General features: G+C 39.9%; 1 protein-coding gene across 4 annotated transcripts in view; it reads left to right on the top strand.

The window, feature by feature from the left end:
• The window catches only part of GBF1 (golgi brefeldin A resistant guanine nucleotide exchange factor 1), a 324,935-nt gene that overhangs the window by 293,446 nt on the left and 4,946 nt on the right, over positions 1-26,543 (top strand). For all 4 annotated transcript variants that reach the window (XM_026710970.2, XM_026710972.2, XM_026710971.2 and 1 more), the window contains exons 34-38: positions 9,451-9,601; positions 21,315-21,445; positions 22,800-22,901; positions 23,472-23,585; positions 24,738-24,915. In XM_026710970.2, coding sequence (XP_026566755.1) covers positions 9,451-9,601; positions 21,315-21,445; positions 22,800-22,901; positions 23,472-23,585; positions 24,738-24,915 — 676 coding nt within the window. The remainder of the gene's footprint in view (positions 1-9,450; positions 9,602-21,314; positions 21,446-22,799; positions 22,902-23,471; positions 23,586-24,737; positions 24,916-26,543) is intronic.

Genomic DNA, 26,543 nt, shown 5'->3' on the forward strand with positions numbered 1-26,543 from the left:
CCCTTTGGGGCATGGCCAATATGAATCCTGAATAAGTATCAATGGTAACATGAAGATATTTCCATGGGGCAAAAGGAGGGTATTGAGTAACATCCATTTGCCACGTATCACATGCCTGAAGTCCCCTGGGGTTAACCCCTTGAGGGATAGCTTTCGCTTGGAGACTGCATGTGGGGCATTGTTGGATGATAGCAATTGCTTCAGCCATGGTAATGCCAAATTGTTTGACCAGAGCCTTTTTATTTTGGTGAAAATAAGCATGGCTTTCTCCTGCCGTTAAGGGGGCAGGTTGTGTTTGAGCAGCAAAAACCTGTTGGCAAGCAGTATCAGCTCTGACATTTCCCTCAGGTAACCCGGAAGGTGCTGGTGACTCCGAATGTGAGCAATAAAAAAAGAGTGTTGACGAGCAGTAATGAGCTGCTGTAAGCAAGAGAACAGTTTTAAAAGGGAAATCTCCACGGAGGGGGAAAGATAAGAGCCATATATGTGAAATACTACTTGAGTGACATACAAGCTGTCAGAGATAAGATTGATTGGGATGTGAAGAAATTTTTCCAAGGCTAAGATGACGGCCGCTAGTTCTGCTTTTTGGGCTGAGGTCTGAAGACTTGTACGACAGGAATGCCATTGGCCATCTTCCAGCCAAGTACAGGCACCACTGGTCTTGGAACCATCAGTAAAGATGGTCAAAGCTTCAGAGAGAGGTTGTGTGGAGAGGGGTGAAGGAAAAGTGATGGGTACAGTCTTTATAATTTGAATGCGAGGATCAGCTGGCAAATGACACGATACTGATCCAACCCAATCAGCTAATGCGTATTGGAGATCCTCTGAATTTTGAAAGAGCTGTTCCCAAGTATGTAGTTTGAGAGGAACATGTACAGTGCTGGGTTCTATACCCATGAGGGCTTTGAGACGTGTTCGGCCTTTTTGAATTAATAGGGCCATTTGCATGGGTTTTGTGGTAATTGTTGCACGAGGGGTGTGTGGTAAGTGCAACCATTCAATGATCGCAATACGCTTGCGGGAGGAAACAACTTGTAATAATATGGCTGTAAAAAGAGCACATGTTGGAAGGATGGCTAGAGAAACAGGTACATCTGGGTGTATACGGTCAACCCACTGTTCTCTTAAGGCTTGGTTAATTTTGGTTAGGCAATCTTTCTGTTCTTTGGTTAGTGGAATTTTCTGGGCTGGCTGTTGACAGCCAGTAAGAGCTGAAAATAATGGGGAAAGATCATTAGTAGAGATAGACAGGAAAGGTCTGGCCCAATTGATAGTACCTAAACACTGTTGGAGTTGCACCAGTGTGGGGCTAGGGGGAAGATTAATAAGAGGAAGATCTTGTGAAGCAGTAGATCGTAAGAGTTTATGGCCTAAATATTGGAAGGGATAATGGGCTTGTATCTTCTCAGGCGCTACATGAAGTCCTGCAGTGGTGAGTTGCTGTGTGAGTTCAGGAATAGTTTTTTTGTACGGTGCCCTTTGGCCCTTCAGCTGCTATCAAGATGTCATCCATGTAATGATATACTAAAAATGAGGGGTGGCTCTCTCAAAAGGGGGTGAGAACCTGGTCTACATAATATTGGCACATAGTTGGGCTATTCAGCATGCCCTGAGGTAAAACCTTCCACTGATATCTAGCAGTAGGTTTAGCATTGTTATATTCTGGCACCGTAAATGCAAACAAGAGGCGATCACTTTTATTCAAAGGTATAGAGAAAAAACAGTCCTTCAGGTCAATTATAATGAGGTCATAATTATGAGGAATAATATTAGGATTAGGCAAGCCGCATTGTAGCGCCCCCATGGGTTGGAGGATGGTATTGATGGCCCTCAAATCCTGAAGGAGCCTCCATTTCCCTGATTTCTTTTTTACGATAAAGACAGGAGTATTATAAGGACTTTGTGATGGCTCAAGGTGACCAAAAGTAAGTTGTTCCTTGACTAAACCCTGTAAGGCTGATCGTTTTTCTACAGGTAGTGGCCATTGATCAATCCAGACCGGAGTTGAAGATTTGAGTTGAAGTTTGAGAGGGGTAAGAGTTGCCATTGGCTAAGGAATGGTTAGCGTGGCATGAAATTGAGAGAGAAGGTCCCGTCCCCACAGATTAATGTGAAGAGGAAGGATGACAGGTTGAATGTAAGCAGTAGTGGAGACGCCAGCAGAAGTGGCAGAAAGCCACCTAGAACTGACCTTTGCTGTTTGAACACCACCGACTCCCCGGACAGAGGGGGATTCTTTGGTTGGCCAGGTAGGGGGCCACTCAGAGGTACGGATGACGGAAACATCTGCGCCTGTATCAACCAACCCTGTAAAGAGACGACCATTTAATTGGACGGTCATCATGGGCTTATTTCCTTCCACTGGGCAATCTAAAGCTAACAAATCAGAAGGGGGAGGAAGAATGACAAGGGTGGCAACAATAGAACCCTTGGCCATTGAGAAGGGGCGGTCCCCTATGCAGGCCAGGGAAAGATTCGCTAAAGATTGATCATGATAGAGGAATGGGGCTGCCACCACTCCTTCAATAGTCAGGGTGGAGTTAGGAATAATCAGCAAAGGGTGCTGTGAAGGGACAGGAAATGCTACTGTCAGAGGAAGGGTGACGACAGATCCAGGATCCTCATAGACAATGGATTTGGCAAGGAAGTAGGTACAGCCTTTGGAGTGGGGCTAGCTGTTGGCCCCGAAACTAGTTTTCCGGCTGTTGCTGAGCCGGGCGGGGATTGGTGCGGCACTGGCTGGCCCAATGGAAACCATTGCGGCAGTGCGGGCACACAGTTTTTGGTTTAGAACCGGGGGGCTGGCCACGCCCACGAGGAGCGCTGCCGCCACCCGGAGCACAACACTGTGAACGAAAATGGCCAGGCTTCCCGCAATTATAACAATTTCCCTTCAGGCGAGAGGTGGACAAAGCAAGAGTAGAAGAAAGAACTGAAGCTAAAGCCGCAGTGCGGTGAGATTCCGTGCCTACTTCCTGGCACGCGCGAATATAATCCGCAAGATTTTGAGTTGGCAAGGCTTGAAGGGGCTTAAGAATTTTCTGACAGTCCACATTAGCATTAGCAACGGCTAAACACATGAGAAGTTCGCTCTGAGCGGCAATATTATCCACCTGCCTGCTAATGGCATCTGTGAGACGATCAATAAAGGAGGTATAAGGTTCAGAGGGCCCTTGAAGGATAGAAGTAAAGGAGTGGGTAGGTTGCGAGGTGTTAGGGAGCCGCTTGAAGGCGTTTAGCGCAGCTTCCCTCATAATTGGGTACCCCCCCCGCTCCCATAGTGATCTCTTGCGCGGGGTTTTGCACCGTACCTTGGCATAAGAGATGATCAAGAGTAACTCCTGCTGGTAGTCCGGCTGCAGCAGCAGCGTTAATACCGAGGTGAAATTCATTGTGCCAGGTGGCAAGCGAAGCAGGAGAGAGAAGCATAGAAGCAATAGCTTTCCACTCTGAAGCAAGAACCAGATGATGCGTAGAAATGTTGGCTAAAAGTTGGCGGGTATATGGGGAGTCAATGCCATACTTAGAAGCAGCAGTTTTTAATTCCTTTAACAAAGCCCACTGCAATGGGGTATAATGAGGGACAGGATTACCCCCAGCAGCGGGGGTTTGAAGAATCATAGGGAAACAAGAAAGATCATCTGCAGATAGCTTTCCTTCCGCCAAAGCCGATTGAAAGGCATTACGGACAGGAGGATCTGTCGCCATGGCGGAAGGAGGCAACGGAGAAGAGGGGTTCGGAGAAGAGTCAAGGGGTGGGGTGGAGTAGGGTGGAGGTGCCGAGGCAACAACAGGACAGAGTTCAGCAGAAGGTGGGTCTGAGGAAGACTGGATAGAATCATCAGGAAAGAGAATATTAAGGGCAGCCATAATGGCACGCCAAGAACAAATAATCTGAGGCGGAGCCCTGGGTGGTTCATGCATCCATTTCCCCATCCGTTCCCAAGAGGAACGTTTAAGAGTGCCTTCCGCGGGATACGCGGGGCAGTGTTGTTGGACATAACTCAAAAAATCATCCAAATACTTTTTTGACAGAGGTTATACATTTGTGCCGTTAGCCTTCTGCAAATAATTTGCCTTCTTCACTAAAGAGAGAAGTTCATCCCTATGCTTGAGTTGAACTTGAGAAAGTGAGGAGCCCATACTTACGATGCGCGAGCCTATTCCAGGTGCGTAGTACAGGAGTGAAGGAAGCGCATTCCTAGACAAGAATCACGCTTTGTCGGGGACGTATCGTTGAGACGATCACGTCGGGGTCACCAGTTGATGCATTGCAGGTCCCAGTACCGGGATGAATCAGTCAGCTGACGACCTGCACCCAGGCAGACTGTCCGGGCGGGCTCCTCTTGATGGCAAAGATGACAGCGACACAAAGGTTTGTTTTGGTGAGAGGAAGCACAGATAGTACTACGCACCTCTCTTTTATTGTGCAGCAAGCGGGGGGGGGGTTATGTTACACATGAGGAAGTTAGACAGGAATAGGGAATATTGCCATATATGGCTACACCTTATGCTATAGCCAACTCAGGTTTTACACGTTGCTGTTCCAATAGTGTCGCCCTATATGTGTATTGTATGTGTATTGGGTTTTCTGTGTACGTGACTTCCTACTGATGTGTCATGATATTGCAACAGTTACAGATTTAAAATCAGAAATATTTTTGTTGGTACCTAGAGAAATAAAGAGAATACAATACATATTTAATTTTGCACGTGTTAACAGCAGCTAGAATTATGTTTGCACAACAGTGGGAAAATGAAGAGATCCCTATAGATGAAAATGTTATTAAAAAATATTACGATGTGCAGAAATGGATAGATTAGAACACTTAAAATTAAAGAGAATTTAACTTAATGTGGGATTTGTTTAACTTAACTTGAGATTTGTTTTATCAATGGCTAACAGAAACAGAAGTTAGAAATCTAAAAGTATAAAAGACAAAACCAATTGCTTAAGGAAAGTTCACTAAAATGGAGAAACAATTATTTACTCATTATTAATGTTATATTATTGTCATTATCATTACACAAAATTAACTGTACCCAACTGTACTAATAGCAAGGGCGGCGAGAGCGGGCAGGCAGCCTGGGAATCGGGACTGGCAGCGGGAGCAGGTAAGCGACCGGGGCGTGCTTGCTCACTCACCGATCGCGAAGGCAGGCAGCAATGGCAGCTGGGCATTCCAGGAGTCAGGACTCACCCGAGCTAGTGGGAGTGGCAGGTAGGCGACTAGGGCTTGCAGAGCCTCACTTGATCAGGCAGGACCATGGTGGAAGGCAGGCAGCAATGCCTGGTGAGGATGGTGGCCAGGCGGCCTTGGAGTCAGGACTCAACCGGGGCAGGTGGTGGCAGGTAGGCAACCGGGGCTTGCAAAGACTCACTCACCCAGGGAGATCAGATCAGGCAGGGCAGAAGACAGGCCACAATGGCTAGCTGGCTACAGGAAGCATTGGGCGGGAGAATGCAGGCAGCATTCTCTGTATGCTTGGGGCTTAGAGGGGCCCATCTTTGTTCAGCTGAATAAACACATAATCTAAAACAGTGGTTCCAAAAGTTTTCAGTCCACTGCCTCCTTGGTGCTACAAATTCATCCTCAGTGCCCACCACCCAGGGGTGGGATTCAAATTTCTGCGGGCCTGGCATGGCCTAATTTGAAGGTGTGGCTTGCTGATCATGTGACTGGCTTGCTGGCTGGGCGTGGCTTGCTGGTCACATGACCTGATAGGTGTGGTTTGGTGGTCATGTGACTGGGTGGGCTTGGTCTGGTGACTGGCGAACCAAATACAAGTGGTCCTCACTTAATGGGGACCACTTGTTTAGCAAGTGTTCTAATTTATGACTGGCCTCCCCAGAGCTACTTGACCTGTTTTTGGAGTTTTGACAGCCCTGCACACACATACACACAAACACACACACTCCCTTCCAACCCTGCTGGAGCAGGTCATTGGACTAGAATCGGCAAAGCATCTCTGATTAGATTCTAGTAGTGAATAGAATCTAATCAGAGATGCTTTGCTGATTCTTGTTGATTTTTATTTGTATTTCTTTATTTTATGTTGCTGAATTGCATTGACATGTGTGTCCCTTCTTGTGCACAACCTAGAAGCTTTTGTGATTCTTTGCAGCAAAAATTACCAACCTCTGACTTTGCTCTACTTTTCAAATATGCCGCCACTGCCATGTTCTAGGTGCTGGCCCTGCAGGTCCACCCCACTGAGCCCGCTGCACTAGAGGGACCTACCCAAGGGTGGAGATCTGGTCCAATGGATCCTGTTTAAAGCCTCAACAAAATGTGAGAGCTTCCTGTCTTGACCATGTTTCGTCCACAAAACCTTTAATTAATAGAAGCCAAAGATGTTTCATTGTTCTGGCAAAGATGTTTCAATGTGGAAAAGGGCCTCAAGTCTAAACTAGGCCTCATTTCAATCTGATGCATCAGGTCTCTCTCTCTCTCTCCCTCCTCTCCCCTTCCCTCCCTCCCTCCCCCCATTTCTTTGTCCCTTTTTCTTTCTTTCCCTTTTCTCTTTCTTTTCTTCCTTCTCTCTTTCTCTCTCTCTTTCTTTTCTCTCTCTCTCTTTCCCTCTCTCAGGCTCACCCCATTGACTTGGTACACTGCTCCGCTCAGACTTGGTTGGGCAGGTCCCTCCAGTGCAGCGGGCTCAATGGGGTGGACCTGCGGGACCAGCACCTAGAACACAGCAGTGGCGGCACGTTTGAAAAGTAGAGCACAGCCAGACTGGCTTTGCTCTACTTTCCTGATGTGCCTGCGGGGCCGGCGCCTCTTTTCTCCCACATTTCTCCTCCCCTTTCCTTCCTTTTCTCATTTCCTCACTTGCTTTATTTTTTTCTATTTTACACCATGATAAAATAATAATAAAGAAATAATGAAGAAAAACCATTAGAAAAAGGACCCTTATAGCAGCGCTTCCTATTCCACAGCCAAGATATGCGAATTTCTGAGGGAAAAAAATATTCATTGTGACTCCACTTCTATGTCCACATTTTTATATTGCCAATTTTCCCCCAAAATGTTACTTTGTATATTTTTTTCTGATGAAAGTATCGATTGTTGTGCTTTGAAATGATGGGCAGATGTTGAAATTGTCCAAGGAAAGGAGCAGAAAATGGAGGAGAAACGGTCAAACTTTGTACCAGGATCTTCATCAAGGGCTGTTTTGCAAGGAAAAGTGGGATCCCGAGCCACAGAAAGAAAGGGGAGATGCCTTCCCATTGGGGGCTGAGGGGGGATCGGAAGGGGCTCTTTGAGAGAGACGCAGGTTTCAAGGACGGAAAATGCCATTTTCTCCTGTAAAGCTGAGAGATCCCTGTGGAAATCCCACCCCATCAAGGGGAGGGGGCCTGGGGAGAGGATCTGGCCGGATTAGGGGGTATCTCCGAAGATCCTCTCCGTCTCTTCCTGCATGGACTGTCAGCTGAGGGTTTTCCTGGCTTCCCTTTGGATTGGGGTGAGTGTGGAGCCCCCAAGTCCTGGCTGGCTGTGGGGCTACGCCTCCCCGTTGTCCTCCGCAGCACCTGCTGGGGTCTCCCTCCTTCCTGACTGAGTGGGGGGGAGCCCGAAGGACCCCTCAAGCTCTGGCTCCATTTTGCCCATCTGGAGTCTCGGCAGCTCCAGTCTGGGCACCCTCTGGCACTGTGGGAACTCAAAGGGCATCTAGTCCGTCCCTCCAGGCGCACAGAGAAAGGGAGATTGGATGAGAATCATGGGGGGGACGCAAAAGGAAGTCCACCCTCCCCTCTGGAGCTGGCACAAAAGACTCCCCTAGAATGCAGCCCCCCAAGACTGAAAAGATCCCCCCTCCCACTTTCTCCACTTCTCTCTCTGCTCAGAACTCTCTCCTCCATCGGGTGAAGTCAAGGGAGACTCTGCCCGGAGACTGATAACACTGGAGCAGGGAGAATTCCCATTGGTGCTTCAGCTCGTTCTGGCCCCTCCCAGCTCAAAACTCCAAGAAAAACATTTCCTCTCCCTCCACACACATTCCTCCTCTCTCTCTCTCTCTCACACACACACACACACACACACACACACACACAAACACACATGTTCATTTCATGGGTAGATTCTTCCGTGGGAAGAGCTGCACTGGACAACCAGGGGGGAGAGAGAGGTAGCCATCTACGTGCCACCTGTTTCCCCCCCCCAGCGCCCCCCTGCCACCTCTTAGTCCCCCCTACGGCATCCCAGCCCCCCCAGGGGGGCAGTACCACTCACTTTGGGAACCACTGATCTAAAAGGCAATCTTTGGTCTTTGTATCTTTTTGGCCAAATCATACCTCAAACCCGGCACAACAAGAAAGCCCAGTTGCCTCTTGAAAAAAAGCACCTTTGGGACAACATTCTTTGTTGTGTCTTTTTAATGATGATTCTAATGTTAGGTGTCCATTTATTAAATATCCAAGAAAGGTATTCTTAATAAAAACTATGTAAGAGGAACTTCCCTCAAAATGCAATCTGGAAATATTTTAAAGACATAATTTTGTTTTTGTTTTAAAAATGTATTTGGCATTCAGTAGCACCCTGGAACGATCCATCCATCCACACATTTTATTGTGTCTTCATCTACATCTGTTGAGACTTCAAACTTTTCCTTTTTGCAAGAGTATATTTTATTTTCATAATATAAAATGAATAGGAAGAGAAAACTTCATCCTAAATATATAGTCATTGACTTACAATTGAGCCCCAAATTTCCACTATTAGGAAAGACAGTTAATGAGCTTTGTCTCATTTTACAACCTTTGTTGCCAAAGTTGTTAATCACTTTAATTACTAAGTTGTCAGCTTTGGATATTAGCACCAGAAGCTTCCATGCTGCCACATTCTTGAGCCTGGGAAGATGGGAGGGGGGAATTTCATGGAGCGTATGTAACCATAATAGCATTCTTCTTTAGAGTCAAGGTCATGTTGTTCCTGCAACTAGCTGAGTAGTAGTAGCGGGGACGTCTCAAGATGAGACGGAGGGTGATTGGGGCATGTGATGGAATGATGGGAGCAGGAGGTAGATTTATAATATTTTACTTATTGGAGGGAAACCTGGGATTTTCAGATTTGGGATTTCCCAGATGTGCCAGTTCACTGCTCTAATAAAAGGGAACTTTGAGAACATGTCTGGTTTGGAGTTATCTGTTGGAGTCGAGTTTTTCTGGAACACTGACAAAGTTAGTAACATGGTTGGTAAGTGAATCTGGCTTCCCCATTGACTTTGCTTGTGAGAAGGTTGCAAAAGGTGATTACATGACCCCAGAACACTAACTATCATGAAATGAGCCAGTTGCCAAGTATCGGATTTTGAGCATGTGATGTGGGGATGCTGAAACAGTCCTAAGTATGATAAATGGTCATAAGCCACTTTTTTCAGTGCACTGTAACTTCAAATGCTCACTACATGAAAGGTTGTAGTGAAAGTTTTTTATTTATTTTACAGCTGTTGGATCTAATGCATACCCTTCATACACGAGCTGCTACCATCTACAGTTCTTGGGCGGAAGAGCAGCAGCATCTGCAAACTCCAGAGAAGAAAATAGAAGCAAATTCTCGAGCATTATGGCTCAATTGTTGGTGCCCATTGTTGCAAGGTAAAGCTAACACAACCTAGAATATTACAGATAGTCCTAGACTTATGATTGTAATGGAACCTGTTGTAAGTCATGATGGTCATAAAATGGGCCATCCCATGACCAATCCAATTCTATAGACTTTTTTCCAGCAGCCATTAAGAAAATCACAGTAATTAATGAATCCATGGTTGTTAATCAACTGCTGTGGTCATTACAAACCTGCTGTTTACTATGGGGCATTTCTGCCAAAACCAGAAGTAAATGCCTGTTTTTTGGCAAAAATATAAATTGCAATCACTGTAGGATGCTGCAAACAGCCATGATCTGCCAAGTATCTGAAATATGCTGACATGACCGTGGGGAGAGTTGTCTTTCCAAACTTCAGAATTGAGTTGTAAGTATCTTTGGAGGGGGTGTCCATTGGAATTTCAAGTGGTCACCAAGTGAACTACCTGTATAGGATAGTTTTTGGCAAGGGATGGTCTGTACTGCACAAGAACTGGGAAGAATGTATCTGGAAAATGACTGGCTCAATTTATCTGAAGGTCTTTAAAATAAAGTTGAGGGGGGAGGGGGAATAATCTTTAGGCTCTTTGGAACTTAATTCCAACCACAAACCCCAAGACAACCAATTAAACAAAGAGCTAGAGAGTGATGGGAAAGAAGAAAAATTCAGATTCAAAGTAAGAGCATGCCCAAGATCAGCCATAAAGGACTCAAATGCCTATACACTAACAGTCAAAGTTTAGGGAACAACAGGGTGAACTTGAAGTACTGGTATACGAAAATAGGTATCATGTAGTTGCCACTACTGAAACTTGGTGGCATGAAACTCAAGATTGCAATGTACCATTGGATGGATACAAACTATTAAAAAAAACCAGACCTAACAAAAGAGGAGGTGGAGTTGCATTATATGTAAGTGATCACTCTACAGAAAAGCACAAAACCAAGGAAGAAAACTCATAGAATTCACGTGGGTCAATATAAAAGGAAAAAAGAATGACACTGTCATAGGTGCATACTATAGGCCACCCAACCAACAGAAGAAAGGTGTTTTTTTCAAGAGGCAAGCGGACATTGGGACAGAAAGGGTGGTGCCATCAGTAGCTGCACTCCCACTCCTGTTGGCCTCCGCACTCGCCTCCTCCTTCATGTCCTCCCTGAAAATAAGACCAGGTGCTTATTTTCAAGCCAAGAAGAAAATAAGACCAGGTTTTATTTTCATGGAAACATGGTAGTATACTTGGATTTCAATAAGGCATTTGACAAAGTAAATCACAACCTACTTCTTGGTAAGCAGAAAAAATTTGAAATAGACACCATCACCACTAGGTGTATTTGTAACTGCTTGACAAACTGCATTCAACAAGTAGTCCTTAATGATACTTCATTTACATAGAGGGAAGTAAGCAGTGTGGTCCCACAAGGTTCCGTCTTAGGCACTCTTCAATATTTTCACAAACTACTTAGATAAGGGAATAAAAGGGGTCAAATTTGCTGATGACCTGCCAGGAATAGCAGACATTTCAAATGATAGGCTCAGGATTCAAATAAATCCTGACAGACTTGAACACAAGGCCCTATCTAACCAAATGAAATTTATGTAGAGAACAGTAAAGTTTTACACATAGGCAGGAAAAACCAAATGTAAAAGTACATTTTAGGTGAAACCTGGCTCAAAAGCAGTAATTGTGAGAGGGATCTTGGTGTCCTAGTAGACAATCACTTAAGCATGAGCCAGCAGTGTGCAGCCGCTGCCAAAAAAGCTTAAAAAAGTTAATGCAATCTAGGGACCCCCTTTTGGGCCACTGCACCCCATTTTTTAGGCCTCCACATCCCATTTTCAGCACGTTCTGGGCGGTGGGGATTGGAATGGGCAGGAAATGGGGCACATGGAAGTCAAAACTGAGGCGTGCGGAGGTGGAAAATAGGGTGCGTGGAGGTGGCAATAGGCAATGGCAAACCCTGCAGCCTGAAAAAGCTGATCATCAGGAGGGTGATCCAACTGGCAGATTGCTTGTGCTAATCAGCTGAAGCTGAAGCTGAAACAGGCTGTTTTCTGTTTGCTGCAAGGAGGCAAATTGCTGGATGGCAGAGGCCAGCGAGTGAGTAGGGCTTCAGCAACATTTGCTGTATAAGACGCACAGACATTTCCACCCACTTTTGGCGGTGGAAAAAGTGTGTCTTATATTTCGAAAAATATGGTATATGTTGGAAGAAACTTTTATTAATATTATTGTGACTTTTATTGCAAGTCTTTGTTCATTTTGGGGCTTTGCTTTCTTGACTTTGTCTTTGCAGGTTCTTGCTATCTGCTGATATTCTGCGTTATGTGTCCTTCTTTCCATTTTTTGTCCTTATCTTTTTTGTCTTTCAATTTGTGCAGACATGCTGGTTTCTTCTTGGATTTCTTGTTTTTCTTTTTCAGTGGTATTGTGCTGGACTGGACTTTTATGATCATATTTTTCAGTTTCCCATGTTTCTTTTTTTTTAGATAAAGTTTTTTATTTTTAAACACAAACATACACATACACAATCCTCTTCCAGTTGGTTACGTATCTTTTGTGCTATACTTTTGTAGTCACAATTTATATCAATCTTCACATTGTCAAACTAACATATGTTTATATATTTACCAGTTATTAATCATCCATGGCTAAACTATGTATTCCATCGTTTTATATGAGATGTTTTATCTTAAAATTTTATCTTAAAATTTATGTTATACTTTCAACCAGTGGTTATATATATCTGTATTATGTTTTATATCAATCTATTAGATTTCTATCACAAAATTATATATCTATTATATTACCATGCCTTTTTATCCAACCATAAAACAAATCCCATATCATATAAAATTGCTTATCTTCTTGTTCTCTAATTTCAAATGTCAGTTTACTCATTTCAGCACAGTCCATAATTTTTTTGATAACTTCCTCCTGCATAGGTCGTATCATTTTTCCAGTTCTTCGCAAATACAATTCTAGCTGCTGTTAAGACATTTACAATCAAATATTTCAGTTCTTTATTATATATATCTGGTATGACTCCCAATAAAACGATCTCTGGTTTAAAGTCTGTATGCTGTTTTATCATTTTTTCCAACCATGTGTGGATTTTAGTCCAATATTTCTTTGCATCTGAACATGTCTACCACATATGGTAATATGAATATCTGATGACATTTCCAGCATTTATCCACTTTATTCTTAAACATTCTTTCAAGTCTCGTCGGGGGGTAGGTGCCATCTGTAAAACATCTTATACAAATTTTCTTTATGTGCAGTTGACATTGTCATTTAGTAATTTTGAGACCACAATTTTTGCCATTTTTCTAAATCAATCCCATATCCAAAAATTTTCCCCCAAGCAATCATCGTTTCTTTAACTTGCTCCTCCTCCAGTTTAAATTCTAATAGATATCCATAAAGTTTTTTAATTACCTTTTCATCAGTACCCATCAAAATTTTAGCTAAGTCAGTCAACTTATCATAAATACCTTTTGCCTTGGAGTCTTTATCAAACCTAGATTGTATTTGCAAATAAGAAAGCCAATTCATTTTTACACCTTGTTCTTGCAATGTTTGCATAGATTTAAGTTCACCCTTTTCATTCAATAACTCCCCATATATAACTGTTTGTTCCTTTTTATATATTATTGGATAAGAAAAAGCTTCAATAGTTGATATCCATGTTGGAATTTTTAAGTAATATTGTCTTTTAATTTTCTCCCAGCTCAAAAACAATGCCTCACGAATATAATGTCTTCTAAAATACCCCTGTGCTTTAGTTCCCTTATACCAGAGAAAGGCATGCCATCCCAGCAGCAAGTCGTGGCCTTCTAAAGTCAATAATCTACTGTTCCTTAGTGTTGTCCATTCCTTTACCCACATCAAACTTGTTGCCTAGTAATACAGCTCCCAGTTGGGCAAGGCAAACCCTCCTCTTATTCTTGCATCTTGTAACAGCTTTAATTTTATTCTTGCTTTTTTGCCCTGCCAAATATATTTCAACACAATTCTATTTAAATCTTCAAAAAACTCTTTCCCTAATCGAATAGGAATTGTCTGGAATAAATATAAAACTCTAGGCAGTATATTCATCTTAATTGTAGGTATTCTCCCAATCAACGATAGTTGCAATGTTTTCCCATTTCATCAAGTCTGTCTCAATCTGCTGTTTGAGTTTAACATAGTTATCTTCCTTTAGGGTACTGCATCTTGGTGTAATATAAATCCCTAAGTATTTAACCTTGTTCGTGACCTGTATTTTTAATGTCTTAACATATTCTTTGTTAATATCTTTGTTTTGTCTTTATTTATTCTCAGACCTGCTACTTTTCCATATTCTTCTATTTTTTTCTATTAATTTGGGTGTTGTTTCCATTGGGTCTTCTAATATAAATACCAGGTCATCTGCAAAAGCTTGCAATTTATGCTACTCCCTTTTTAATTTTCATTCCTTTTATTTCTTTTTCTTCTCTGATATTCCTGTTCAACACTTCCAACACAAACAGCAGAGGTGACAATGGACAGCCTTGCCTTGTCCCTTTTCTTATGGATTCTGTTTTCCCTTTTCTTATGGATTCTGTTAATTCTCCATTCACCATCACCTTTGCAGTTTGTTCATGATATATTGTTTCAATGGCTTGGATTTCTTACCAAATTTCTTACCAAAGCCCATTTGTATCAGTTGCAGTAAAATAAATCACCAACTCAAATTGTCAAAGGCTTTTTGAGCATCTAAAAACATCAAGGCCATTTGCTTCTCAGGGTGTGCTTCATTCCAGAGTATCCAAAATGATTCTCACATTGTCTTTGATTTGTCTCTTTGGCAGAAATCCATTTTGATCAGTATGAATAAAATTATTTAAGTATCTTTTTAGTCTTTCTGCCAAAATTGAAGCAAAGATTTTATATAGTCTGAGTTCAATAAAGATATAGGTCTATAATTTTTAACTTGCTGCAGGTCTGTACCTTCCTTCAATATAAGTGTAATGTATGCTTCTGACCATGTTTTTGGTGTTCTCTTCTTTAACATAACTTCATTCATAACTTCTAGAAGATGAAAATTCAATATTTCCTGGAAAGTCTTATAGAATTCCGCTGGCAACCCATCTGGACCTGGAGCTTTCCCAACATTCTGTTTTTTTAAGGCTTCTGTTAATTCCATCATTGTTATATTTCCTTCTAACATTGTTTCAATATTTTGGGGTAAATTCACTTTCTGAAAATATTGCTTGATTTTTTCTTCTTGAATATTCTCTTGAAAATATAGTTTCCCATAGTAATCTTGTATAATTTTTTTCTTGTCCTCATTTCCATAACAAACCTGTCTTTATTTATCAATTGGTTAATTATTCTTGCTTCACTTTCCTTTCTCAATTTATAAGCTAGCCATCTGCCTGGTTTAGTTGCATCTTCAAAGTAATTCTGTTTCACACTTTTAATTTTTTGTGCTAATTCCTCTTTTTCCATTAGTCCCATTTTATGTTTAATTACATCCATTTTATTTTTAATGTCTTTTTTTGTGGGGACTTCTGTAAGTCTTTTTCCAGTCTTTTATAGTCATCCTCTAATGTCTTAAATGTCTTTTTCTGTTTTATGTTTCTTCTCCTAGTATAATCTATTATCAAGCCTCTTGTGTAGGCCTTCATCGTGTCCCAGAGATTCTGTAAAGATGTATCCTCTTTTCTATTTTTTTTGAAGAAGAAAACAAGTTCTTTCTCTATTTTCTGTTTAAAGTCTTGTTTCTTTAATATATAATGCCACACCTCTTTTTTTCGATTGTGCCAGCGATGTGAATAATTTCCCTAATTTTTCTTGTTTTAGTATATATTCATGTTGCTTTTTAATATGTACCTCTTGTAAGCAGATTATATCAAATTTTAATTTATCTAATTTGTGAAATATTTTTCTTCTTTTAATAGCTGAATTAAGTCCATTTATGTTAATCGTAATCAATTTTCTTTCATCCATGTTAAGCTTTATAAGAGGGTTTTATTGCTCTAGTAGATCTCAATTCTCATTGTTCTCTGGGTTCACCGCCTACTGCACCTTCTTCTTTTTCTTTTTCAATTACTGCTATAGACTCCCCTTGAAATTCAGTTAGTGACTCTTCCTTCCTTTCTTCTTCCTTCTTTTCTCTAAAGTATTCTAAGTAGAATAGCTCAGCTTTTCCAACTATGTCAATTTTTTGTTCCTGCCAAGTGAACAAAAGGCCTTCTGGCATCAACCATCTATAGTTTACTCCTCTTTTAAGTAGCTCTTTAGTCAAGAATAAATATTCTCATCTCTCTTACTCTTCTTGGTATCTGTTTCAGCACCACAATTTCTTTATTTTTATATTTTACTGTTTTTTCTCGCGCCACCTGGAGTATCTGCGTCTTAATACTCTTCTTAATAAATCTGATGTGAACTTCTCTTGGTACTCTATTCCTCATTGCATATCTTCTGTAGACACGAAACACTTCATCCATCCCATCCATCATCTTTTCTTTAGTTATTTCCAGTGCTTCTGCCAATATTTCTGGCATTATTTCAGCAAGGTTTTCACCTTTCCATTCTTCTATATTTTGAAATCTTAAGTAAAATTCTGATGTGTCCATTTCCTATCCTAATGATTCACCCCTGCCCTTCTCAATATTGCTCAAACGAATATCAATATCTCCAATGTTCTCTTTGTATATCTTCTTCTTCATTTTTTTTGAATCTGTCTTCATATTTCATCATCATCTGTTGAATATTTTCCACTTTTTCATCTGTCTTTTCAATTTTTTGGTCATTTTCTGAATTCCTTGCATGATCATCTGTAATGTCACTTCCTTCTCTTTCTCTTTCTCCTAATATTGTCTGTATAGATCGTTGTCCTCCAGATGGTGAGGGGGTTGGTATCGAAGAAGCTGGGGCTGTTGTCTTTCTACTCATCTTGTAATGCTTATCTGTAAAGAAAGAGAGAAAAAAGAAAAAAAGAGGGAAAAGAAAAAAGAAAAAAAGAATGAAGACAAACAGTTGCCATTCCAAAGGAAAAAAGGAAAAGGATACTCTTCAGGCACTTGTATACCTTAATCCAATTATTTGCAATGGTAGGTGTAAAAAATAAAAAGGGAAAAAAGAAAAATATTCTATGTGTTCCTCTTGATAGTCCAACCCCCCCCCCCACACACACACACAAAATAAAAGGTTTATATTTTAGTTCCTGGTTTAAAAAGTTAAAATCCAATTAGAGAGAGAGAAAAAGAGCCCCACTAGTGGGGGTGGGATAGAAAGGGAAGCAAAAGGTAAAAAGCAATTCTAATATAAAAGAAGCCTCTGCCGCCTAATATCCAAGGCTCTTTGATAAATCAGCTCAGAATTTTTCAAGGTCACTTCAATCTTCTTTCTTTCAACTTCAACTCCAGACTCCAACTATCTGTTCAGAAATGGGCACCTGAATTGCCATCCTCATCTCTATCTTTTCCAATACACAGCTCCGAGTCCTTTATCGTAACACAAACTAGTGAAAGGAAAAAGAACCAATGTATCCAAGCCTCTGGGTGGCAGTGCTACTTACTTTCCTTCACTTTCACTACCCCCTCCTCAATCTACAATCAGGAACTCCAAGAAAGAAAGAAAAAGTAGAATCTCTCCCCCACCCCTTTTTTTTAAAGGGAGAGAAATAAATCTTAAATCAAGCAGAAGAGTCTTAATCAAAAAAAGAATTTTCAAAAGGATTGTTCAAAAAGGAGAAGGAAATACAAACAGAAATAAAAAGATTAAAAAGTAAAACAGCTTTGCCAAGTTCAAAATTCCAATAAAAAGGGAAAAAAGGACAAAACTTTCACTTTGATAATTAATACCCCCACTTAAATTCTTTCCTCTTCACTTTTAATCCACTTTCATTTTTTCAGGGTGTTCTCTCCAAGAAATAATAAGTAAAAGTTCATCTCACCAAACTGACACCTTTTCTTCCAATCTCTTCCATTCCGGAGCTGTCCCAGCTTCAGCAGCTTGGGAGGCTGCCTCTCCGCCGCTGGCAAAAAGGGCTTTCCCTGGATTAACCAGGGACTTTATGATGTCCCTGGGATCAACATGACGTGCCCTTGCCAATCACCATCTCTACGGGACGGTTTAGGTCCATGGGGGACTGACCAGCAGCTAAGATAACAACGGTGATCTTGGAGAATCAAGATCTCCTGTCCAACTGCCAGGACGCCAGCTCTGCCCTCCCCCATGTTTCTTGAGTTGTTTTTTCCTTAAGGATTTTCATCCAGGCCTTGTGGATTACAAATACTAATTACTGAGAGAAGAAGAAACAAAAACAATTGTTTGCAAAGAAGCAATTGTTAAGGTTAACTGGGATTGACCTTTGGACTGACCCTATGGATTATAAAAGTTATGAGACCCTGAAACTGGTTGGGAATTAGAAGGGAGGTGTTCTCTCCTTGGTTTTCTAACAAATTAAAATCAGGAACTGATTGGGGGAGTATTGTGGTGTATTTTGCTAAATTAAGTTTTGAATTAACTTTATCAATAGACATAAGCAGAAATGGCAAGTAACCCAAATCTAAGCAAATTAGGAAAGAAAACATCATCTGCACCATCATCTGCATCATCATCATCATCAGCTCCATCAAATCAAAGGTCAATTGAAAGTATGTTGCAATCAGAAAAATCAAATTCATTCCAAAAAGACATGATGATGATGTTTCAATCCTTACAGGAGGCCATAACGAAAAATCACAATGAGGAGAAAGTAAGTTTGGAAAGGTGAAAGAAACAATACAAAATATGGACAAAAGAATAAGGAATTTTCAACAAATAAACAAACAAAGGATTCACATAATAGAAGTGAAATCAGAACAAACAGAAAAAATAGAAGAAATGAATCAAAGGCTAACACCGGAAAATAAAGAGCTGGAGGAAAATGTGATTTCATTGCTAATGGAAAAGGCTGTTTACTTTCTGAGTTTTCAAAATATAAAAGAGGGGGGAAAGGACGAACATAATGACAGAACTGTTGGCAAACAGCTTACAGATCACAAAACACAAAATGCAGGCAGAGATTGATGAAACATCAGAATACACACAAATTATGCAAGAAGACATAATCTCCCAAGAGAAGTACATGTCAGATTTGTTAAGAAGATGATAAGAGTTGAAATACTCAAAAAAGCAAGAGATGAACCACTGCAATATAAAGACAAAGAAATTGTAGTGCTGAAGCAGGTGCCAAGAAGAATAAGAAACTTAAGAAGATAGTATCAATTCCTGACAGGTCAGCTGATTAAATACAATGTAAATTTCAGGTGGTTGATACCAGAGTGATATTGAGTTGGCCACACCCAGCCAATAACATGACCACCAAGCCATGCCCACCACCTAAGCCACTCCCACAGAACCGGTTGTTAAAAATTTCAATCCTACCCCTCAATCCATTTGCAGGAAACATTGAAGATAGCAATTTAAGTATGCATGAAAAAGAAAGCCTCATCTATTTATCATCCGACGACTGCCTCAAAGCTAAATTCCATCCATCCATCTCAAGACCTCATTTCTGGCTCACCATAAAAAGTGAATACTCATTGCTGAGTGAAAAAGCAATGAAAATTTTGATTCAATTTTCAACAACATATTGTGCGAGAAGACATTTTCATCTGTCACAGCAATTAAAACTCGGCACCGGTCTCATCTTGAAATAAAAACAACTCTCCATCTTGTAGTAACATCATTAGAGCCAAAAATCCATAAACTTATTTCAAACAAGCATCACCCTAAAAATGTGTAATATTTAAATGCTTCGATATTTTGTAATAATTGCACTAACTTTAATAATTTTGTTACAATAAACATTTTATTTTGTTATGATTAAACATTTATGATTTTGTTATAATTAAATAAGCATACATTTTATATCATGTTTACTATAAAAAATAAAATGTATATTAAATACTGTATATTATCTTCTTTTAAAAATTCATATTAGCGATCCTTGGGATTTAAAAGTATGAGTTTGGTGGTCCCTGATGTCTAAAAGGTTGGCAACCCTGGCCTAGATGGTCCACCCTTTGCAGCCAGCTCTCCTCTTCCCTGTTCCGCTATCTCACCAGCTCACCAATCTTTGTTCTCTGCTGGTCATTGCGCTGCCCTCAGTTGGCTCACCTCTCTGCCCCATGGCTGATTCTCCTCTCTGCTCTGCCACTGGCCGCACTCACTCACCAGCTTGCCTTTTTGTTCTCCACCAGTTCATTTTGCCTCTCCACTTAAATGGGTCTCTTGGGTAGGCCTCTCAGGTGCAGCTGGGCTTCTCTCTCAGCAGCCAAATTTGCTGTGGGCCAATGCCCTTGGTGATGTTTTCCTCCTAATTTCTTTAATCTTTCTTTAATCTCCTTTTACTTTCTCCAGTCTTGTTTTCTTTTTCTATGACTTATCTTTCCCCTCTCCACCTCTCCTCTTATCATTTTATCTTAGTTTAATAGAAAGTAAACTGCCCAGCTGGTCCACTGCTCTCAGTCACTGCTGTGGGCACTCTGGTCCACTGTCATACTTAGCTCTGCTGCTCAGCTGTTCTGCTGCTGTGCTCTCAGTTGCTGCTATGGACACTCTGCTCCTCTGTCACTTAGCTCTGCACCACTGCTGCTCAGCTGCTCACACAGCTTCTGATCTGCCTCTATTTGCACAGCACTGCCTCCACTCAGCTGCCAGGCTGGCTTGGTAGGCTGCCTCTCTGTCTCTCAGCTGCGCTGCCTCTTGGCTGCGATGCTGGTACGCCTTTGAGCTGGATCACCACTTCATGGTGGTGGGCCATCAGGCCACTTCATTAAAAGGATTTTTTTTTCAAAAAGTATAGTATTTTTTAAATTCCCCAAAATTTAGAAGATTTTTTTAAAAAGAAATTTCAAACTGAAATTTCTTTCTTAAATGTTAGTATTCTAGGATACTAGAGTAACAGAATTGAAGGGCAATATTTTGAACAAATGGCTGTCCAATCTCCTCTCAAAAACCTCCAATGATAGAGCAACCATAATTTCTGAAGTCAAGCCATTCCATTTGGTTAATTGTTTACACTTTCAGGAAATTTCACTCTCGTTCTAGAAGTTCTCCTTTTGGTCCTTCCTATGACTAATTTTGGTGTTGCCATCTTGATGTAGTTTGTAATCCATGTATGTATTAAAAAATGATAGATGAATAAAATTTGAAAAGAAACAAAATTTCAGCTGAAATGGTATCTCATCTGAGAGTAAAAAATAAAATACCACCTTGCTGTTAGTGTAAAAAGATAGTACAAACACACACAAACACATTAAAAGTATATAAAAGTATATAAATAAAATAAAATAAAAGCATAGCATCCATGCAGTAAAAGTTTACAATCGTCCCAGTGATAGTTGTAAACAGCTCTGTATACTTGATCACTCAAGTTTTCTCAGGATCATTCAAAATATATAAAAATTCATATTCAATTTGTTCATGATTATTTAGTTAATACTGTAATCCTTATAAATCATCATAAATATGGAGAGAAAATAAAGAAAAAATATCCTTACAAACAGATTTGCACCTAAGAGGAAAGAAACACTTGTGCAAACGGATCTGTACCTAATTCATTTTGCAATTATATCTCTGTAAATATAGGCTGTTAATGGTGAAAAGAGCTATGAAGTCAATATCGACTCCTTGTTGGATTTAAGGTTATTAACCAAGAGTAAATATATAGTTCTTTTCACATCATTTTGTCTTCTATACAGGCATTGCTTGTTTGTGTTATGATGCAAGACGACAAGTACGGATGCAGGCACTGACCTACCTGCAGCGGGCTCTTCTTGTGCATGATTTACAAGCTCTCGATGCTTTGGAATGGGAATCCTGTTTCAATAAGGTAATGTATATACATATCATTATGTATATACATAATGTATAATGTATATGTGTGATGGTATCAAATGGTATTGCAAATTAGTACTGCATATTGTAAGTGTGAGGTTTGGATGAAACTTCATTTTAACATTTCAGCAAAAAATTCAAATTTTTATTTATTGATTTATAAAAATAATAAAGATAAATATACTGGCTTTTATTATCTTTAAATATACTGGCCTTTATTATTTTTATAAATCAAGGTAAACATAGTACTTGACATAGTACTTGACTTATGACCATAATTTTGCCCAAAATTTCCAGTGCAATTTATTAAGTGAGTTTTGTCCCATTTTGCAACTTTTCCTGTCATAGTTGTTAGGCTAAAGTTAAATTGAATCACTGCAATTGATAAGTTAGTAGCATGATTGTAAGATGAATCTGGCTTCTCCATTTTACTCCATTTTACTTGTCAGAAGATTGCAAAGGGTGATCACAAGACCCTGAGACACTTGCAACCGTCATAAATACATGCCAGTTGCCAGGTATCCAAATTTTGACCACATGACTATGGGATGCTGCACCAGTCATAAATATGAAAAATAATCATAAGTCACTCTTTTCAGTATCGTTGTAACTTTGAATGGTCACTAAACAAATAGTTATAAGCCAAAGACTACATGTACATCTTCCATCATCCTTTCTCCACAGTAACAACCCTGTGAATTGGGTTGGGCTAAGAAAGAATGACAGACAAAAATTACCCAGATGGCTTTCATGGCTAAGATGGGATTAGTATTCATCACAAGCCTGGTGCCTTACTGGTTGTCTTGGCTACAGAATGGGACAACTTGCCAATTCACTGCGAGACAACTTGCCATGGGCAATTCGCCACAGGACAACTCTCTGCAGGACAATTCAACAATTCAGTTTAATTATTGAAATAATTTTTAAAAATTATTTTAATTTTTGTCATTCACATTTTAATTGTCCCTCCTTTGACATCCTTTCTTTATTATATTTGACTATTTCTTATTATTAGTAGTATAACTGTTGTCCTGTGGCAAGTTGTTTGCAGCGAGTTGACTGTGTTGAGTTGTAGACCCTTTTGGCTATGCCTATAAAATTGGCTATGAAAGCGATTTTTGAATTATGTGCTTTTGGTATGATATATAAAGTGAAGGAGACTAACAGGCAACAGTGCCTATTTTTGGCCTGTGGGTGGAAATTTATTTTATTAATACTATTTATTGATGAGTCAATCTGCTTCCTCTGCCGATCTACTAGTACTTAACTCCTGATTTGATTGCAGCCTGTATACAGTATTAGAGTTTTCTTTCTTAACTATTAGCAAATTCCACACCTTGGATCAATAGGTTCTGTTTCCTTTGTTGACCAAACTTCTGGAAAATATTAGCCCAGCAGATATTGGAGGGATGGAAGAGACCAGAATGAGAGCTTCAACTCTACTCTCCAAGGTATAAGGCTACTTCTCTTTTCAGAAGATGATTTCTGACTGAATTGTAATGAAGAATCCTGTTAAGAAAATAAAAATGATTGTTCCTGTTAAGCAGATGAAAATGAAAATTGGATCCAGAATTTAGGCCCATTGCTATGGAGACTGTCCAACAGGTTCTGTCACTGAAGAACAAAAGCAAATTTGTTTACTTTTATCAGAGCACTTATAGGACTGGAAAACTGCCTCACAGCTTCCTTTGGGAGGCAATACAAGTTTTTAAAAAAGAGACAATATTTTTTGCTACAAACATTATTTAAATATACATATTTAATTATTTCTATTCTATCTATAAATTCGTGGGGGAACTTTTTTTCAACTTAAAAGGACTAGGTATGTTTTATGTGAAATTATAAAAAATAGTTAACCAACTCAGTTGGTTTTCATTTTTTATTAAGAATAAAAGAACAGTGTGCAACTTGGTCACTGATTTGGGAAAAAAAATTTTTTTTAACATCACATGAAAGTCACTGCGGACAATAATCTTGCTGAATCCCACCCAAACTAAAGTCTCACTGTATTTTCTGTTTAGGTCTTCTTGCAACATTTGTCCCCACTCCTCTCTCTCCCAACATTTGCTGCTTTATGGCTGACAATATTGGATTTCATGGATAAATACATGCACGCTGGCTCCAGTGACTTGTTGGTAAGTAAGTGGAGGCTATCTTTAATTGTTAGTAGTTCTCTTTGCCAAGTTCAATTTTTTACTTCACCAATTTCTCAATAGCATGTGAAGACTAAGGTTGGAAGAAAAAAAACATAATCAAGGTCATGCAGCCTTAATTAGACTAAGTGCCACATTTATGTATGGAAACCCATTCATAAAAATTGGATTAATAATAAATGTAGTATTTTAATTAACAATTATTTAATTCATTCTGTCCCACTTCTCTCCTTTCCCCATCCTGTAAACATACAGAATTATACATTACAGTATTTTCTATTATTCTCAGCTAGGTAACAAAAAGCTCACCACTTCATAAGCAGATGTGATAGCAATATCCATTGCAAGAATGCACTCTGCTTGGAAAAATAAAAAGGAGAAATGTAGAGTTTTTCAGTTTCAAAGAAAGGAAATTAACTGTTTATTTTAACAAACAGGATAAGGAGATGATAGATGATTTCCCCTTTCCTCCTGTTCCATCCAGTTGAAACAGAATCTAAAATGATCAGAGAAAAGGGTAGTCTTCTATTGATATCTCTATTATGGCTTTTCATTCACTGCCTATTGGATGATAATCTCAGGAATCAAAAATATTTTGTCCCATGTGTCATACCAGCAATCATGGTAAAGAAGCAGTTTGGTCTAAAACAGCAGTGGTGCTATATCTAGGGTAAAAGAGAACAAAAAGAGGATTTTAACATTGTCTTAAGATTTCAAGCACGGCAGGCAGTGAGGGATAATGGTGGCAGGAGCAGAGAGTCTCTGCCCCTACCATCAGACCATGATTGGAATATCAAAAATTCAGGACAGTTAGACACAATTAAAATGTATTGTTATGCTATCATGAGATAGCATAAGGAAAAATTATTAAAACAGTCTAACTTTGGATGTAAATTAGGTTTCATGAAAAACAGACAAGTAATTAGTATTGTACTATTGTCAGGTACTGCTGCAGCTCTCTCCCATTTCCTGGCAACTCAAGCAAAGTTGTAGGGTTAACTGTAGAAAGATGCCAAATTTTCTGTTCTAAAATTCAATTCCAAGTAATGATATTTGCTTCTTGCCATCAAAATTCAGTGGCAACTTTGCAGGAAGCTGCAGATCCTGAAAATATAAATATGTTTTGCCTTCCAGCCAGAAGCCATCCCTGAATCACTGAAGAATATGCTGCTAGTAATGGACACAGCTGGGATATTCCATAATGCTGATTCACGAACAGGCTACTCAGATCTGTGGGAAATCACCTGGGAGCGCATAGACTGCTTTTTACCAAAACTACGAGATGAACTCTTCAAACAGACAGTCATCCAAGGTATATTCAGAGCCTTTAAACCTCAGAGTTACATGATTATTTCTAGACCAAGATCCCTTAGAAAGAGGCTACTATTTGAGTTTTGGAAATCCACAGTCTAAAGCTGGGAATAACAATTTCCTTTTTATCACCTTCCTAAATTTAATTTGTTTTTATGTGTCGGTATTTCAGCTTTATCAAATTTCAACATCAAACATTAAAATACTAACATAAAAGGGAAAGGGAATAAAAAACAAAAATAATACATCAAACAAATTTATAATAAAAATGACCTCCAACTTTCTTTTAGTGCAAAGATTATAACAATAGAATCACATCCTCTAAATTTAAACAAATAACCCCAATCTATAAAATATCTTAAAATACCGTGTTTCTCATATAATAAGGCTGGGTCTTTTTTTTTTTTTGAGCCCCGAAAAAATGGCTAGGCCGTCTTTTCGGGGGTGACTTAATTCCCCCCCCTTTGCATCTTCAGGTGGGTGGGTGGCGACGGCTTGGATGTTGACCTCGGCATTAGTGGGGCACTTCGTATTGGGGTCAACGCAGGCAGCACCATATCCGGGTATGCAACAAAAGTACTTCCTAACGGGGTTCCGGTTTGTCAGGCTTCGGAGGCAGCAGGAATTCGCGTTTGTGCGCAATCCCTGCTGCGCTCGCTGCTGGAGTGCCTTTGATCCAATTGGATTAGGAGGCTATAGTTATCCTGTAGGGATAACTGAAGAGAGGGGAGATCCGGGCAGGGGTCGGGGGATATCGCACCCCCCCTTCCCAGCGGGCTTAACTCCTTTTTCCAAAGGTGGTGGAGTGGCGGTCAGCAATGGCCGCCACAAAGAACCTCTCAGCCGGACAAGCTGTGTGCAGGAGGAAGTGAAGAAAGAGAAGGCTTTTGGCTGAACCGGGACAACAATTAACATCTGAATACCCTGGAACTTTGGCTTTTTAAGTGATATATTGTTTCCCAGAAGATTGTTAAGCTGCGGTGGAAAGTAAAGGGAAAGTTTTTTTTTTCTCCTCACTTTCCTTCCCACGGAGACAACAGATGGAAATTGGAAATACCCGCTTTGGCAGCAGAAGGTACTAACTTTGAAACATTAGATTTCTAAACACTGAAGACATTAGATTTCTAAACACTGACATTTAAAAATTAAAATCTTTTTGCTTTAAGTGGGAAGGAAGAGAGGTAAATGATTTATACCAACGTTTGTTGAAGGAGACTGCTTGGAGTTTTATAAGATTAGAGATTAAATTGCAATAAAACTTCCAAAAATACCTTGGAATTGTGTAATTGAATTCTACCCCAGGAAGAGAAAGTAGAAGAAAGTGCGAAATGAAACAGACTGTGCTGATTGTGCTGACTTTGATTGCTTGATGACTTTGGGACTTTAACTATCTTTTGAAAGACTAAGAAAACATTTGGATTGTTTAAAAAAAAAATCACAATGGTATCTGTTGAAGAACTGAAAATGCAATTTGAAAAATTAAGAGAAGAAGAAGAAGGCAAGGGTTCCTTTGGATCTATCCTTTGCTTTTTAGAAATGGCGATTTCTACTTTTCAGGAAATGCAACAAGAAAAAGGCTGGGATGATGAAGAAGAAGCCATCTTTAATGGACATATGATTTTAAATGAG

The sequence above is a fragment of the Pseudonaja textilis genome, chromosome 4 (genome assembly GCF_049901715.1).
Source record: "Pseudonaja textilis isolate UNSWEBS1 chromosome 4, rPseTex1.2, whole genome shotgun sequence".
Classification (NCBI taxonomy): domain Eukaryota; kingdom Metazoa; phylum Chordata; class Lepidosauria; order Squamata; family Elapidae; genus Pseudonaja; species Pseudonaja textilis.